At 35.1% G+C, this 16,418-nt stretch overlaps 1 protein-coding gene across 6 annotated transcripts in view; it reads right to left on the minus strand.

Moving 5' to 3' along the window:
* Positions 1–16,418, minus strand: part of LOC124636336 (disheveled-associated activator of morphogenesis 1) — a 102,667-nt gene that overhangs the window by 58,603 nt on the left and 27,646 nt on the right. For 2 of the 6 annotated variants that reach the window (XM_047172395.1, XM_047172392.1), the window contains exons 1-2: positions 11,614–11,837; positions 6,590–6,711 (exon numbers count right to left, since the gene is read on the minus strand). The exons of 1 other annotated variant lie outside the window; for it this stretch is intronic. In XM_047172395.1, coding sequence (XP_047028351.1) covers positions 6,590–6,637 — 48 coding nt within the window. In that variant the 5' untranslated portion in view covers positions 6,638–6,711; positions 11,614–11,837. Of the gene's footprint in view, positions 1–6,589; positions 6,712–11,613; positions 11,915–16,418 lie in introns of those variants that run through there. 3 more of the 6 variants (XR_006985121.1, XM_047172394.1, XM_047172393.1) reach the window with 3 other exon arrangements.

Genomic DNA, 16,418 nt, shown 5'->3' on the forward strand with positions numbered 1-16,418 from the left:
AAGCTAAAAACAGCATCATTTACATTGAACAATAATTCAAGATGCCTTTTATAAGCAAGAAGGCAAAATACCTTCAACCAGAACTCAAAGCATCTTAATCACTAAGCGAAACAAAACACGCTAACTACAGCAATATAATTACAGGCACAAGAAAGTATAATTATCGTTCGGTATGCGCGACAAACGACCACAAAGGTCGCTCGTGACAGTTTGGTAGCAAACCGTCGATTAAACACGACACATCAATCATTTTGGCCAAACTATAGTCTGCAATGGTTTATGTTTGGCATGTTCTTTGTAATTATTAATGTCTCTATTATTGATACGAACATTACTTGCAAATTTATCCTTTTAAAAAGAAAGGAGCTCTATCTTTCTTCTTCCTGCCCTGTTCATAATTTTCTTTGTGGTCGACATAATATATTTTCCGCTTCCATTCCTCTCTATCCTTCGTCATCTTAACGCTCACTACCTTCTTATTAATTTCATCTTTCAAGCGTTCCATCTTTTCTTCCTCTCCCTCTCCATTCCTCTACATTCATTCTTAACACAGACTTTGCTGTCTATGTTTCATTTAATTACATGCCTTTTACCATGACAAAATCTAAATAAATAAACGCTTCATATAATATCGCATCGCAATAAAGCTAGATGACATGAAGCAACGGAATTCATCTGGAAACTAGTCCGGAATTCCTGATACCAATTCCTGGAGCACCAAACATTATTGTAAAGAGGTCACCACAGATGCATTAGTAACTGGAACGGTTCCGGATCCGGCCTGATACGAATCACTAGCTAATTATCAGTTCGATCTTGGTCATAATAATATTTTAAAATGAAATGTGATGCAATAACGTAATTATAAGTATCAATAAATTATTTTTGCAGAATGCGGCAAAGATGTTGTAAGCCTTAGCTACGTAACATGATCTTTATTTAAATATATTTGTTAAGAATAATGCCAAGTCAAAGGACCACTCCAAAGTTTGAACAAGGACCAAACAGAACAAAGGTCTGTAAATGACTTCATAACCATGCGTTTGACAAGATGTATAATTACCATACATTTCGGTATGCCGTAAATGTCGTATATTCGTGACTGTTGGTGAACCAAACAGCTGTTGGTTCACGACACATCAATCATTACGTTGGTTATAAAAGAGTAGGTGTCACGTGCCCTTATTAGTCTTAGACTGGTAGCATTCTTAGCGGTTTTGTGGTTATAGTTTCTTATAGATTGTATAACTTTAAACTATTGGTGGAGGTGTGAAGTGATCATTTAGCATGACTTGGACTATTTTTATGAAGCGTGTTCATTGGTTCTCTGTTCCGCTAAGTAAATCGGTGCCTAAAATTATTAAATATGAATCTTTAATGATAGATAAAGAGGTTCTATTAAAGACATGAATATTCAAAATCGTGGCTATAAACTATAATAATTGATAATTGCAATAACTTTAGAGCTCTCCGGATAAGGATGTAATATGAATTTATGATCAGGCGTTATTGGAAAGGTTATTCGGAAATAAACAGCTATATTAGAACTGCGGGCAACCTTAGTACTAGATCATGACGTATTTATAATATAAACGCCTACACATTAGGTAAAATCACGCTCCCTTATTCGCCTTATGTAGAGAATCGCCTACAGTTTGTGGAGACATTTCGGTACTTGTACAAAAGCTTACAATGTAGACTTGTGGAAACAATACCATCACAAGTTGTTAAATATTATTCAAGGTAAAATGAACACTATAGAAGTCCGTGAGTGGATAAATATGCAGAATTTTCCTACTTGATATTTCATGCAATTCAGATTGGAATCATCAGAGGAGGCATTGATAAAAGCATCATCAGCTTCATGTCATATCAAAATATCAATAGCAAGATAAAAAATCTGAAATGAAGCTACTAAATAATTAACTAGTAAAGTCAAAAGACAAGTTCACTTACTAAATTAGTAACAGAACTCGTGTACAAAGTTATAATTACACAATACTTTACAATGTATACCTACTTATTATTAATTACACCTATTAGGCCGAATAATAGAGGCACCGCACATAAGATAGTAATAAGAGGTTCCACTTTATTAAATGCTCAATGCTGCTACATGACATGCATGTTTAAGATATAGATTTATTGAAGTAATTTTATTTAAATTGAAACTGTACAGAAATTGGTCCCAGAATCCAAAAGTAATTGGTATGAAAATTGGTTACATCATCTCAATATGATGAAACCCTTTCCGCAGGTCACTACGATAATTCCGTCGTTTTCCAAGAAAATACCCGAGAAAGAAAAATTAATAAACCTTCTGACCATAACCTCTTTTGTGACACAGCACAATATACATTCTTATCAGTACTATCGCTTAACTATCTAAACATTTAACGCAATCTCCTAGAATCTCATTGCCAAGTTGAACAATATTTTGACTATGAACGACCCATATCGATGTTATCTAAGCAATATTTTATAAGCAGCCTAAAGCAGTACATAATTTATATTTCAGGTTAAACGCAGTCAAATTGTATTAATATCTACTATTAATACAATTTGACTGCGTTTAACCTCAAATTTAGATCGTGGGCGTTGATTTATGAATTGAAAAGGGATCGGATTTAGTTCACCCACTATCGTTTCAGAAATAAGCCCAAAGATTGATTGCCTTAGGTTTCATTTAACTTTGGAAACTTTATAATATGACAGTCTATACAGTGCTGTGCCTAGTCAAAAATACTTTATAGTATTCTTCGAATCCTTAATACGATGTCTGAAGACAGAAATAATAAGTAAACAAAGACAAGACTTTTCGAACTCGAGTTTACCAACGAAGCATAAAATTAGACTACTCACAAATACCTATAATCCATTTTGTAATGACGAACAACTGAACGACTTACTTAGATGTGCTTAATAAGCATAACTGATGTAATTTAAGATAAAAACGACTTAAAATTCTATCCACCCTATTGTGAGTAAAAAGCGTTAAAATACATACATTTTGCAGTACATCATTATATAATTAAAGGTACGTTTTCAAGCATTATCGTCGTACTTATGTAATATACAGTGTATATGAAAGCAGAAGAAAGAAAAGTGACAGGTGCATAATGTAGGCAGGCAAAGTTGATACCCAACGTCAAGTAGATATATTCGGAACTCATTTTCCACAACTATCTGTACAGTCTACATAACGAAGAACTTCTTCAACGGAATGGAAATGAGGCTGCATATCTAGCGACCTCATTCATAGCACAATTACGCATTACGTAATATACCATAGGTTTCCGTAGCGCAATTGTTTTTCTACTCCAGTTATTCCTTTACATCATAACGTTGGTGCTCATACAAAGTGTTCTATATGTCCAGTAGGGTATGTTCGTCTTTACACGGCCATATTCTTCTTATGTCTTCGTATTAAACTTATGAATTTATCATAATGCTGTCTTATGTGGTTACTTAGTACCATGATTAGGTACTTGGAGAAGCATTGATTTATTGTCAGTGAATATTGTATCAATGATTTTTTGGTCCTAATATCCGCACTCGATACTCCATGCTGACGAAAGCAACAAAAACCCCATATTCCAAGCCTTTTCCCAACTATGTTGAGGTGGGCTTCGGGTCTAACCGGATTCAGCTGAGTACTAGTGTTTTACAAAAACACGTAAAAAAATATTGCAACAATTAGCAAGTATTAGAATAGGCTAAGCTAATTGTTATCTTGCCAATACGATACCATTAATTAGCTATTACAGTAGAGGGACCTACTCGAAGCCTCATTATTACAAACTACAGTTAGTTGCAAAAGCAATAAATAATTGTGGGCTATATCTGCGCATGGTGGTGCCGTTACCCGCATTGTCTGTTCGTTTTTCCGGTTCGATTTCCATTTAATAGATAGGTATCGGGTAAACTGCAGTTAGACTTGCCTAAAAGTTTCCTTCCCATCATTATCTAATTTACAACAAATTATTTTTGCTTACATTATTTCTTCTGCGCTGAAAAAAATTCGGTACTTGAATTTTGCATTATATTATTCGATAATCATGTCAGTTTCTAAAAATACTATGTATGTGATAAGGTTATCGATCATCTGTTCAACATCCAAGCTTTATCTTACAAAACAGAGGCGTCATGTTATCTCAGTTTATCACCTATCATAACATAACAATTCCTAAAACGTCATTTGGAAAAGTAAAACGTATCCATTTTCCTTTAAGTACTTAACGTTGAAACATTCTTGTGAATTGTAAGGTGAACGGCATTTATCAGTGTGGCACACTTCAGTCGATAATTACTTTATTATACGATACCAATAAAGTCTTCGAAAGGTGTCTTTATTCATCTTCAGACCTTGCAAAATAACCGCAAAAACTTTCAAAATCATAGTCAGAATACGGATCATCGGATGTTCGGGCCGTTAGCTCTAGAAGGCTCTACCGAAACCAATGTCAATTTACTATCACTGCTCATATTAAAATGTATAAAACTACTGCAACCTTCGTCATTACCGCAATACAATTCATATTCAATTAGAACCAAAACTCTTCAATCGATATCTACATTAAAATAAATTATTTAATAATAATCCTTAACGGCCCTCAGCAATATTTATCTGTTGTTTTGCTAACCAGAGATAGATTTCTGAAGCCCCATACAAATACTGTTAAATTCCTATCTCTGGTAAGCAAAACAAGCCATAGGCAGAATATTGGGAAAGGCCGTTACTGCAACGCCAAATCGATTCAAATGTTATGGAGGTATGTAAAAAAACAAAGCTATTGAAACACCACGATCGTGATTGAATGGCGAAGGCTAATTAAGGAGTTCAATTAAAATCACCTGTCAATACTTAGAGCACGATTGTAACAAACATGTACCAAAGGACCAAAAGTATTTAAATAAAAGAAACAAACAACTCGCATTCGTGAACTGGATGCATATTTTCATGTTCGTGTTACTACTGATAAGAAATTAGCACTTTGCAAGACAGTTAAGAACAATGTATTTTATGCAACAGAATTGGAAATCGTATTTGTAAAGCTACAATTAACGAAGGACCAAGTGTCATAAAAGTCTAATGCTAAATAGGAGCAGTGGATTATCTTTATAATCTTGACTACAATATTCAATTTGACACGCTCAGTTGGGTCCGTCCGTAAGCAGCGAAGCATTCATCATTGCATACACATACACACAAACTAACTCAAATGCAACCTGAATATGCACAACATATCTCTGATGCATACATATTCATAATGGTCGATGACTTAGGGCTAAGAGAGATATACAAGGCAGATAATGCAATATACCATGATGCCATGTCTGTTACACATAATGTTAGATATAGCAGAACAAATGGAATAATGGAGCGTCTAAACATATTAGTGTACAGACACCCAGTCAAATCGGCCGATTATTTATGGATACTCATATTCGCATTGCACAGTCGTTCAGGTACTTTGAATTGCCAAGTCGTAAGGCATGGTTTACACTTCATGCTTTTGTCAAAATTTCTAAAATAGCTGTTGGGAATCATTGTAAGGGGAAAAGGACCATCTAAATAGATTCTAAAAGCTGCTTGAGTCCTTATGTATGGCATTTCTATTATTCATATGTTTTCAGGATGATAGAGTGACTTTTAGAGCGCCATTAATAATTCAGGTAATCGATGCACAGGCTTTTTTACCTAGGCAAATGGTTCCTACACTACTAACAGGTACATTTAGTTTCACCTTATCATTCTTTGTTTGCTGTCTATAGTAAAAATTATATTGATAAATGCTTAACGGAATAGCGAACCATTAGCTAATATTAGAAAGTGAACAATTCCTCGAATAAGTTCGCATAAATAAATCACAGTTAATTCAAACTACATTATTACGCTAACACCTAAAGCTAAAGCTATTTCAAAGCAACATGCGATACAACTATAAAATTCTGAACTGCAGGCGTGGTTTCACCTCCATCGGCACCGCATTGCAGGCTGCAGTACAATACGCTTGTTAATTATTCACGCTTCGTTTGCAACCATTTTTAAAGCCATTGACATTTATAGGCCAATGTCAATGGTACATTTTCCTTCCCTGATCATCCATAGTAATTGTATCTACGTGGGTTGGACAGCCAACACCAAGACCAACCTTGGCACCAACCTTCGTTTAAATCTAATTATTGTCAAATTGTAACCAATTACTGTTTCATATTAAACTGAGATTAGTCGAACATAATCGTTAATTTGTTGTAACTGTTCTAAAAGGTTAATAATGTTACGGTAATCATGTCAGTCAAATAATAATTGAAATTCAGATTTAATTTAAACATTAACACTGATTAAAGCCTGTATTCAAAATTAATTAAGCGTTTAATAACCGTTAGGCTTGTTTTAATAATGTAGCTATATTTCTTGATGATATTGAAAGTAAACCAAACAATTGATTTGATGATCACAAACCGATATTTGGAGTGTGGTCACAAACCGATACTTCGCGTTCCATAGTTCAAATCTTTCCACCCACACCCATACCTAAAAATCTAAAACTATTAGTAGTAAAAACCTTATGTATGTAAAACTTACCACATTGATCTTACTGAGCACATGGTTGATTTGTTCCTTGCTGCACATTGTTGTGTTTTGTTGAAACTCCTCAGAAACTGTCACATTGCACTACTCACTTTAGCATGTCTATAGCGAACGAACTGGAAATGCGACAACTTTATTTTACTTTGAGACCAATGGAAGGTTTGATAATTAAAAAAAAAAAAGATAAAATGTAATAGATAATTCAATACTAAGTGCCTATTTGCACTCAGTGAAAACTTGAAACTGACTACATCTTCCGAGCGCACAATACAAATATTTACAATTCTAAACGTATTGATTGCTGACAATTAAACACAACATAGCTCAATTAACTCTGTTTTAAATAGAAGCAAACAAAAACACCATTCACACCGAACGCTAATAAATCACAATAGTAAATCAAAACAGTATTCAGGAAAATAGGTCTTCGTCGAATTAGTGGCAACATTTGTGGACACGCTGCACTGGTCAACACAGAATAATTTGCATGCCATTATAACACATACTAGTAAAACAGCAAATAGTCGGCACGGGGCATTACGCTGATAACAATCAAATAAGTCAACCGATACGAATAATTATTTGGTGTAATGAAATTTACGAAACAAACGTTGCAAAATTATGTGCTACAATTGATCAATCGAAATGGTATCGAATGTCAGCTGGTGATAAGTTTTTTGAAACATACATTGGTGTTCGCGTGTTTACTGCTACAGAAGCTGCTGGTCTTGAAAATCGTACTCCAAAAACATTGCTTGTAAGTTTTGATACTAGCAGGAATTATATAAGTCAATAGGTTAATGACGACAAGACTATGATACAAGCACTAAGAAGAATATACGCAAACGAAATAATGGAGTGTGGTTTGGGAAACTGAAAGAGATACAATGCAAAATAATCGTGCCTTGTTTTTTTGTTTTCACATCTCCACGCTTACCCACGCCTATGACAATTAAATGCAAATTATAAAAAGGCGGTGAAATCACCATTTTTTAAAGAACAATTTCACTGGATTCTTGCATATTATTGTAATTTGAAACCTTCGCAGGTATTCGTTATATCACAAGCACGATGATGAATATTAATTTAAGCACATTTTAGGAAAATAACCTTTTTGTGTTCGTTTGAAAAATTAGCGTCATTATGTTTATGGGCGGTAAAAGATAGGAGAGCAAAGAAGAGCGCTGTGTGGGGCACGGCTAAAGGTCAATAAATTGATGAACCGGAAAACAAACGAGGCTCGGCTGTCCAAATATCTCTTCGAAATATTTTACGATCGATGCTTTAAATTTATTCAGGCGATATAATCTAAACAATAAAGACAAGTAGTCGTATAAATTACTGTCTGTCTATCACGGACAAACAATGCGTCTAAAGGGACAGGTCATATAAACGGAAAAAGGTCAAAATATTAATCGAATTGACCAGCATTCGAGGTCGTGCCATGAAAGGGCAAGGCGACGAAGGCTTTGGAAATGAAAGGATGTCCGTGGACCTTGTAATGTCAATCTGTTCGTGGAATGAAACAATAGTGAAGCCTTCGCTTGAGATTTTTTGCAAGAGCGCACCGGAACATTGCAGGAAGAATGCACTATACATCATTTAATAGGAATCTAGTGCATATAAAAGCAGCTACTTGAAACCTGAACCTGAACGTGCAGTTTTAGAAACTATGTCAGTCAGTAGACTTTGGAACGGCGATAGAAAAAATATAACAATGTAAAACTGCTGTCTAGTAATAATGTAACACCAACGGTAGACAAAAAAGTTCCAAATATAGCGTGTCGCCCAAACGCGGCTAATTTCAACTGAAATCGGCTTAATGCATCAACGTCAAAAAACAGGTATCCAATAAAGAGGCGATCATTTATTTTAAACGCAAAACGCATAATCGATGTTGCACAATTCCGAAATGAAATGTTTCTTTTTTTATTCCTGAATCCGATGTTACGTTGCTAACACAACCGGTTCGGCTGCCAGACGGTGATGTTTTTTCTCACTTTTTGTTAACATACCAAAGAAAACGAGAGTAACATAGTATTGTGAGGATTGATAACCGACCGAGCAATTTCATGCCATTTGGGCAACGCATTTAGAAAATCTAATAACGTTGATACGAGCCACGCTTTCTCGTAAAATTCGTCCTCCTTACATCAATCTGGTAGATTATTGGCATCGAATTTAATGCGATTGATTTGAAAATTGAGATCATTTCTAAACTCTTTACCTACTACGAAATGGACAATAAGATTTGAAACTATCTACAAACTTTGTGAATACTCACTTCAAATACCATTTCTTACTGTAAACATCACATTATGCAATATTAGTTCACACCTCACGTTAAAACTGAGCCTAGATTTTTTTCTCACATTTTATATGGTAAGAGCCAAATATTGTTTGTCTATTTATAGTTAACACGTAGAGGCAGGTCCATTGTGTGGGCGTGAATACGTGCAAACACTACTTACGTTAAACGAATTTGGTTGTAGTTCACTTTCACTAACTAATACATGTTTCTGCACGCCTTGTAGGTGTTTAGTTAAGCGAAGTTATCGATTTCGGGTCAAACGATTAATTTATTAGATTCCGATAGCTTTCGAAAACGGACACACACAACAACACATGTATCGATTACCTTTTTTTTTCTATAGTAGGCTCGCAACGTGTTGGCAACGTAAAGCATTATTATAGTCTGTCCTTAACGAAGTGGCCTATGTAAACATTGCGCCATGTCGAATTAATTACCATTGCAGCAGACAATTCGACCAATACTGATTATATTTACAATAATTAACATGTTAATGGTCTCATTCAAAAGCGCTAATATTTATTACGGCACGAGTTTTGATTACGTCACCTTTAAAATTATAAACTGAAAACCTAATTAAAACAAGTGGTAAATTACTTCAGAATTTATATTATATGCATAGTCAACATAAAAAATAATGAAACCTAGGTCAAAGATTCATTGGCAAGCGTACTACGAGTATTTTTATTAAACAATCAAAATCATTTTCAACATCTTTTACAGGCCTGTGCGTTTCAAGAAATACGATTTTGTCACCCAATCTGTCAAAAGTGAATGATCAAGGTATCAATAATTGAAATCCACAACATTACCGGATGACGAAAAACAACCACAGGCATGTCCAAATTGGATACCAGCTGGGTTTTCATGAAACTATTTCGACAGTCTTAACTTAACTCCCAATTACTTTGATTACTACAAAACCGCTGGATATAAAAGTTTATTTTAATAACTTATTAACGTGTTAGTTTTTATGACGTCGTATAAAAAGTTCTCTCATATGTAGGCTAACGTATATCTAGTGATAAACAGAAGAATGTAATATTTACAGTACTCATACCAAGTGTAAAAATAAATAACTGTACAATAACAAACTATTGCTTTTGAATTACTCAGAAAGAATCTTCGTCTATTGTAATCGAGTAATGATAAATAACAACAATTTCTAATTAGAAACAATTAATTGAAACTATTCCATTGTCACGCTTTTCATTGAAATCAAATGAAGAAAAATGTTAAGCGATTATGTAATTACAAAAGGACTTTGGAAAGTAAGATGAGCTATGCAATCGATATTGAAAAACATAAATAAACTCTTACTTATCAGATACGTAATAAAGTATGATAAATAAAACTTTACATGATATTGACAGGCCTGAATTAATGTATAGTTTAACTAGCCATTTTATCGCGGTTTAACCCGCGTCCCGTGGAAACTACTGCCCGTACCGGGATAAAATATAGCCTATGTTATTCGGGAAGAGTGTAGCTTTCCAACAGTGAGAGAATTTTGCGAATCGGTTCAGTAGTTTCCGAGCCTTTAGGGTACAATAATAAAATGTTTCCTCTTTATTATAGTAGCATAAAAGACAATTACAAAACATATACTTCTTCAGCAGCGAAGCTTTACCAACTACGGAGTCACGTCAAAGTAACGTTACAAAATAGACCACAGTACTTTAAAAGACAAATAGTCATAAAGGGTCACTAAGTGAAGAGTCGTGTAAAATTACCCCGCTTGTATGCATAGCTGCACAGTGTGTCGCAACGGAATGCCTTCGCCAAAAGGTTAGGGCGAATGGGCCTTTTCAATTGTGGTATACAATAACAGATGGCATGCGAACTATTTTTCATGGAAACGGGCATCAAGGTGATTTGTTTTCTTCGAGTTATTTAATTTTTATTTATTTATTTAACTCAGGCATCTAATACATTTAATCTTATAAAACTACGTATTTTATATAAACAGCTATTAATATTAAAGAACCCACATAGTCCTAGTTTTTTTTTTCGTCGCGTTCGTTTCCCGGATTTAAATTTTATTTACTTATGCGGGTAGTTTCTTTGTTTTAATAAATAATAGGCTCATACTTTTAATTGCACAAAAATATTTTAATAAAACTTCCTATTTCAATAAGCAAAAAAATACAATTTGAATACTAACAATGAAAAATACGATGTGTCCCAGGAAAACAATGCACGACTAATTGTAACTAATCGATGGAACACACGACCGTTATATTTATCATAAGAATCATGAGAATAGTCTTCCCCGAATGACTATTTGCATATGCAAATATTGGTTCTTGCATATTTGTATCTAACACGTTAATTGCAGTTAATTAACACTATTGAGATTGGTCTTTGCACCCTTATTTTATTGTTGTCATAACAAAGGTATGTTTAAAAAAATCTCATGTTCAAGATGCTAATCTAAGGATTTTTTTGAAATATCATTTCAGTCAAAGGTTCATTGAATTTATATTATACAATTTGAAACTCTTAAAACAAAAGAAATTGACAAATTATTTCGCTCTTTCAGGATTTATTTTGTTTTCCAAATTCTTATTTTTATTTACTTTCAAACACTGTGCGTTTATTGTCTATTTTCATATTGATATCTAAAGGTACTCAAGTCAAGCGAAATAATCTGTGAAACAGTGTTGTTTTTGAAACTGAAATGCGCGAAATCAAAAAACAACTTTACCATACAACAACAAAAGTTAAACCATGTCCAAAAGGCCTCCAAGTAAAATAAGTCGCACACAAAATAATCACAAGAACACAGTCCACCAAAAAGGAATTAAAACATTTGGCGCCTAAATTCGTCAATTCAAAAAGTGAACAGAATAGATCGTTTAGGCGCAATTGGCGGCATCTCGCGGGCGCGACGTGCGGCGGTCGGTGTTCGCGGCAGGTGACTGCGCTCACGCACCCGCGATCGACCGGCGCGGATCGAAATCGCAGCCGCTGAACCGAAGTAGGTAGCGATGTCACGGCACGTCAGAGAAAATAGTTGTAGAAAACAACTATCATTACTTACCGTGCCGTACCTACTCGTCTTCAATCGTCTACCGTCGATTTTTATTTGCGGATGCCGTTTGAATGCAGAAGTCGGGAGTACTCACCTGTAACAATAATAAAATCGGTCACATATGAAATTGTAGGTCTGCACGCTGTTACGCATATCAATGCTGCTTAAATTGGATGTACCATTTCAGATGATAATGATGACTATAACACTACACTGGCATTTTCCAAAAATGACTTCCAAAACACTGGTGGCAGACCCAGTCCTTGAGTAATTTTAATTTTCATGTCTTTAGTATCACTGAAATCCGACGCTGGTCTTGTGAACGATGTCAAAAATATATGTAACACGAACGCACTTTTTCACAAACTTCACCTTTCTAAAAATGTTATGCAAAACTATGAAGACGTATGAAGATAAAGACGAAGAGATGCTTTCAATCAAGATAATGTATGATAACAACATGATGTGACGACCATCAAAGGCAAAGATTGAATAATCATCTTCATAACCAAAACACGAATGTTTTAAATACAAGCGATCGTACACTATTATTTAAACCCCAATTAATCCGCTCCACAGATGAAGACTGAGATAAAAAAAAAACAAGTAGGTATGCCAAAGTGCAGGAGGCTAGTATGAAAATTGAGATGGGGATTGTCTATGACGCTCCAAAGGTTTTTTACGGCTTAGTGCTACCTACCCGTGAGTGGTGGGGTCAAACAATTGTTATTGTTTACATCATTATTTAAAAACAATGTGAAATACGTACTATTACGCTTTGAAGTATGCTATTGAACAAACTGTTTCGTTCTAAAATCACGACCCTACTCTGGAAGTTACTAAGCCTATTCATTAAGAGTACATACTTGGAATAATTTGACGTTCTTCTAAGACTAGTTTCTCCAGGAAAATGATGAATCAACAAAATCTAAGAGATTTCAATTGTACAAGTTACAAGTTCTATACAACATAATCAGGAATGATCAATCTAAAGAAATGGACGGTATAATTTCTTCAACAATCTGCACGTACCCACCTCTTTTCGAAATTGACTTTCACAAACTCGCTTCATTTTGACTTTTTGAACTTTGATTCGATGCACATTGGAATTACAATTCACTTGAAATGTTTACAAACTTGCTTCAATTGTATGTTTAACGATTCAAAACGATATAATTGTATGCTCCAAAGGTTATCAAAATCGATTTCGATGGTATTGTAAATGCATACAAGGAAAAGTCTACTCTTGCATACCTTCGTTTTGCATCAAGATGTGGGACATTTTGATTTTAGTAGAAATACGAGTTAAGTTTACTGTGCGCCTCAAATATAATAAGCGCTACTCATAAATCTACTTATGCTCTCCTAGAACTTATTTCCCACTACACATCATCGGATACATTATATAGCATAACAATTTCCGCGCCACTTTTACTTTCTTTACCATTCTCGTTTACGTTCGGCACTTTGTTTAGATTAACCTTTCGTACTGCATTGAAGTGTTATGCGATATCTCTTACAAATTCAGTATCTCCAAGTGAAACTTCCGTTGAAACATTGGAAAGGAAATTATCAGGTGTGAGGGTTATAGCAATAAAAACAATGCGTAGTACAAATTGGCGGATGTGGGCCAGTCTCGCGTCTCTGATTGATTAGCTGAACCGACCACAGTGACAGACCACTTGATCTGTGCGTTATCTACTGTGTAAGCTGCAAGTCATGAGACGTGGGAGAGTATGTTGTACACTTGTACATCTGTTTTGACGTTTTGTGGTACACATTGCTTTTCCGTGTTCATACCTCGGCGATGCGTTACGTATTTGGATGTTTATAGTGGAGACGCAAATTTTTCAAGGATATTGATTCCTAGAATATAGGATTCAAAAGCCTGAAGCTTGTAACTTAATCTATTTCTGTATGTAAACTGATTGTGACCTTCCACGCCCCATACTCACAAGATTGCGTTTCTCACAAATCAATGGTTGCTAAGATTTATTTCCTGTTACACCCCGAACATTCTTGTATGTCTCCCATTAAAATGTTACCAGCGAGTTATTACTTAACTAGCTATTTGTTATGTACGCTTAGCAGTGACCAATAAATGCTTTTAGTGCTGACCCAAATAATCGTTTGAGTTAATTTATTATTTGTTTAATTTGATAATTGTAGTTAAACGTTATGGATTTTCCTGAGTAATTTGGTTCAAGATCATGTTACACCTCTACTTTCGTAAGGTCAGATTTTGTAACCACTATCGTAAATAAACTGCCGCTGACCAACTCCTCCCGAGTCAGATTAGTTTCAAAAATTTAATTCTGGCTGTACTTTTTTTTTAACAAAACACTATCTACGCTATGATTACGACATTTTCAATCTTGAATCCCAAGCATTGTTTTCAAAAATGTTCTTGGCAAAAGTTGCTACGCCACGGCAGATAAGGAGACGCCCAGACGCTGAATCTATTTGAGTCAGTGCGATAACAATGCGTATTGTACGGTAGCTGGTGGCTATGAGATCTGCTTCCGTCAAGCCGGGTAACTCCGCGTTTCACAACCAAACCGCAGATATACGGGCTTTTCTGTCGATGTGGTTCCTACTTTCATGCTATGATTTGTGTTCGAGTATTTAGATCAGATTTATGACTATTTAGATATGCATTACTTTTGAAATTGTGTTCCTCAATCATAGTTTTATGTGTCGATAACTGTAAATCTTGGTTATTGGAAGTCGCTTTTATTTGCACTCTGGCCTAGTTAAGAATTAAGAATTGAGTAATATAGGGTATTACTCAATTCTTATCCCATGGTATAAAATGAGTCATTATTTTCGCAAATAAGAGCAGACTAAACATTGACCATCTGTTGAACATGCATACTCTCAAAAACCCTTCATGTAAAATCTTCAGAACATATCTAAGTAGGCCCAGCTCTTATGCCACCAACAAAGCAATCTAGGACCGGTATTGGACCACCAGTTTGCTTTCCGATGCAGTCCCCATGTCCGGTTGGTGATGACGTCATAGGCCCGCTATTCTATGCAGCACTTATCTAAATATTATTTTGACGTATTTATAACGATTACAGCATCCTACGCTTCCGTGTTTTGGAAGTGTACGTCTTATTGTTTGTTTACTATTGATAGCAGGTAGTTTGGTGGTAGTGGCATCCTCTTTTCTGGTTATTGTTATAAATATCTATTGATTTTCATTTGTTTATTTAATAAACGTTGATAATTCTTTATTTTCTCAACATGATCGTCTGGGCTTGTTTTCTGTAACCATAATATCATTCATGTTCATAAAAGTTGATGAAGTTTATAAGAAAGATTAGTTTTATTTTATCCCACAAAGCAGTAACTAAAAAGCTCTATCTAACGGAGGCTATAAACGGCATATTAAATGTAACTTTTAAAGCCCCGTTAACGGCTTCAAAAGTTATTTGATCAGATTCCCAACTTCGAATGTTTGGCTGCGTGCCAGACTTCCTAATTCCGTACTCGCTCGAAAGTAAAATGTAACTCGGATCTACATAAATCGAACTACCGATTCGATCACGATTATCGATTTACTTTCTCTTAAGGTATCTCTCGATCTATATTAAACACCTAATCGAGTGTTTCAATCAACATCTTGTTGAGATAATGCACTTATCGGAGTCGGAGCTAATGAAAATACCTTTATGTTGTATGTAAAATGTTAATGTTTCGATGTTAATCATCGAGATATCTTTATTTCTGCAACATGCATAAGCGAACCTTTGTTATTATTGCAATGCAGTCAAGATTTTAGTAATCTTATATTTCTTACTCCTAAATACACACTTACTTTCAAAAACCACGTGTCCCATTAAAATGTGCGCTACGATAACATTTAAGGCTGTCATCGATTATGGAATCCATAACATTTCCAACCAGAACATCATCTACACCATAGCCCAGTTACCCCATAAGGCGCGGCCGTGATTTCGTCACATCGTCGCCATCATTATAATGATAATATTCTTCTCATAAGAAATATTTCGTTCTGCTGTAGCTGGAAGAGCCATGGTTAAGAAAAACAATTCATCATCATGGCTTCCAGCAAGCTTTTAATTTGTTTTCACGAGAAGACGAATTATTTTCGCAGATGAAAAGTGTACTTTGATAATGGACTTGGTCCCCAATAAATATTATTTCACTCCACTTTTACCACGTTTGGTATGAAATGATGTTTGGATATCGGTAAAATTAAGCGAATTTTGCACAATGGCTTTCTAATGTCCATAATTTTTTTAAGGTTTCTTGAATTACGTGTAGTTATTACATACTATTTTTTTATATTCTCGTATCACTTCCAGTACAACAAAGTCGGTGTATCATCAAGCGATGTTGTTGCACTAATGTGGATGCAGCACTCCGTGAAACCCACGGGTGGTGCTGTTAACCCAAATTCAACCTATATGGCACACAATAGGGACGCGTCTTGCATAGCACGGACTTCC

Source organism: Helicoverpa zea, chromosome 14, assembly GCF_022581195.2.
Source record: "Helicoverpa zea isolate HzStark_Cry1AcR chromosome 14, ilHelZeax1.1, whole genome shotgun sequence".
NCBI lineage: Eukaryota > Metazoa > Arthropoda > Insecta > Lepidoptera > Noctuidae > Helicoverpa > Helicoverpa zea.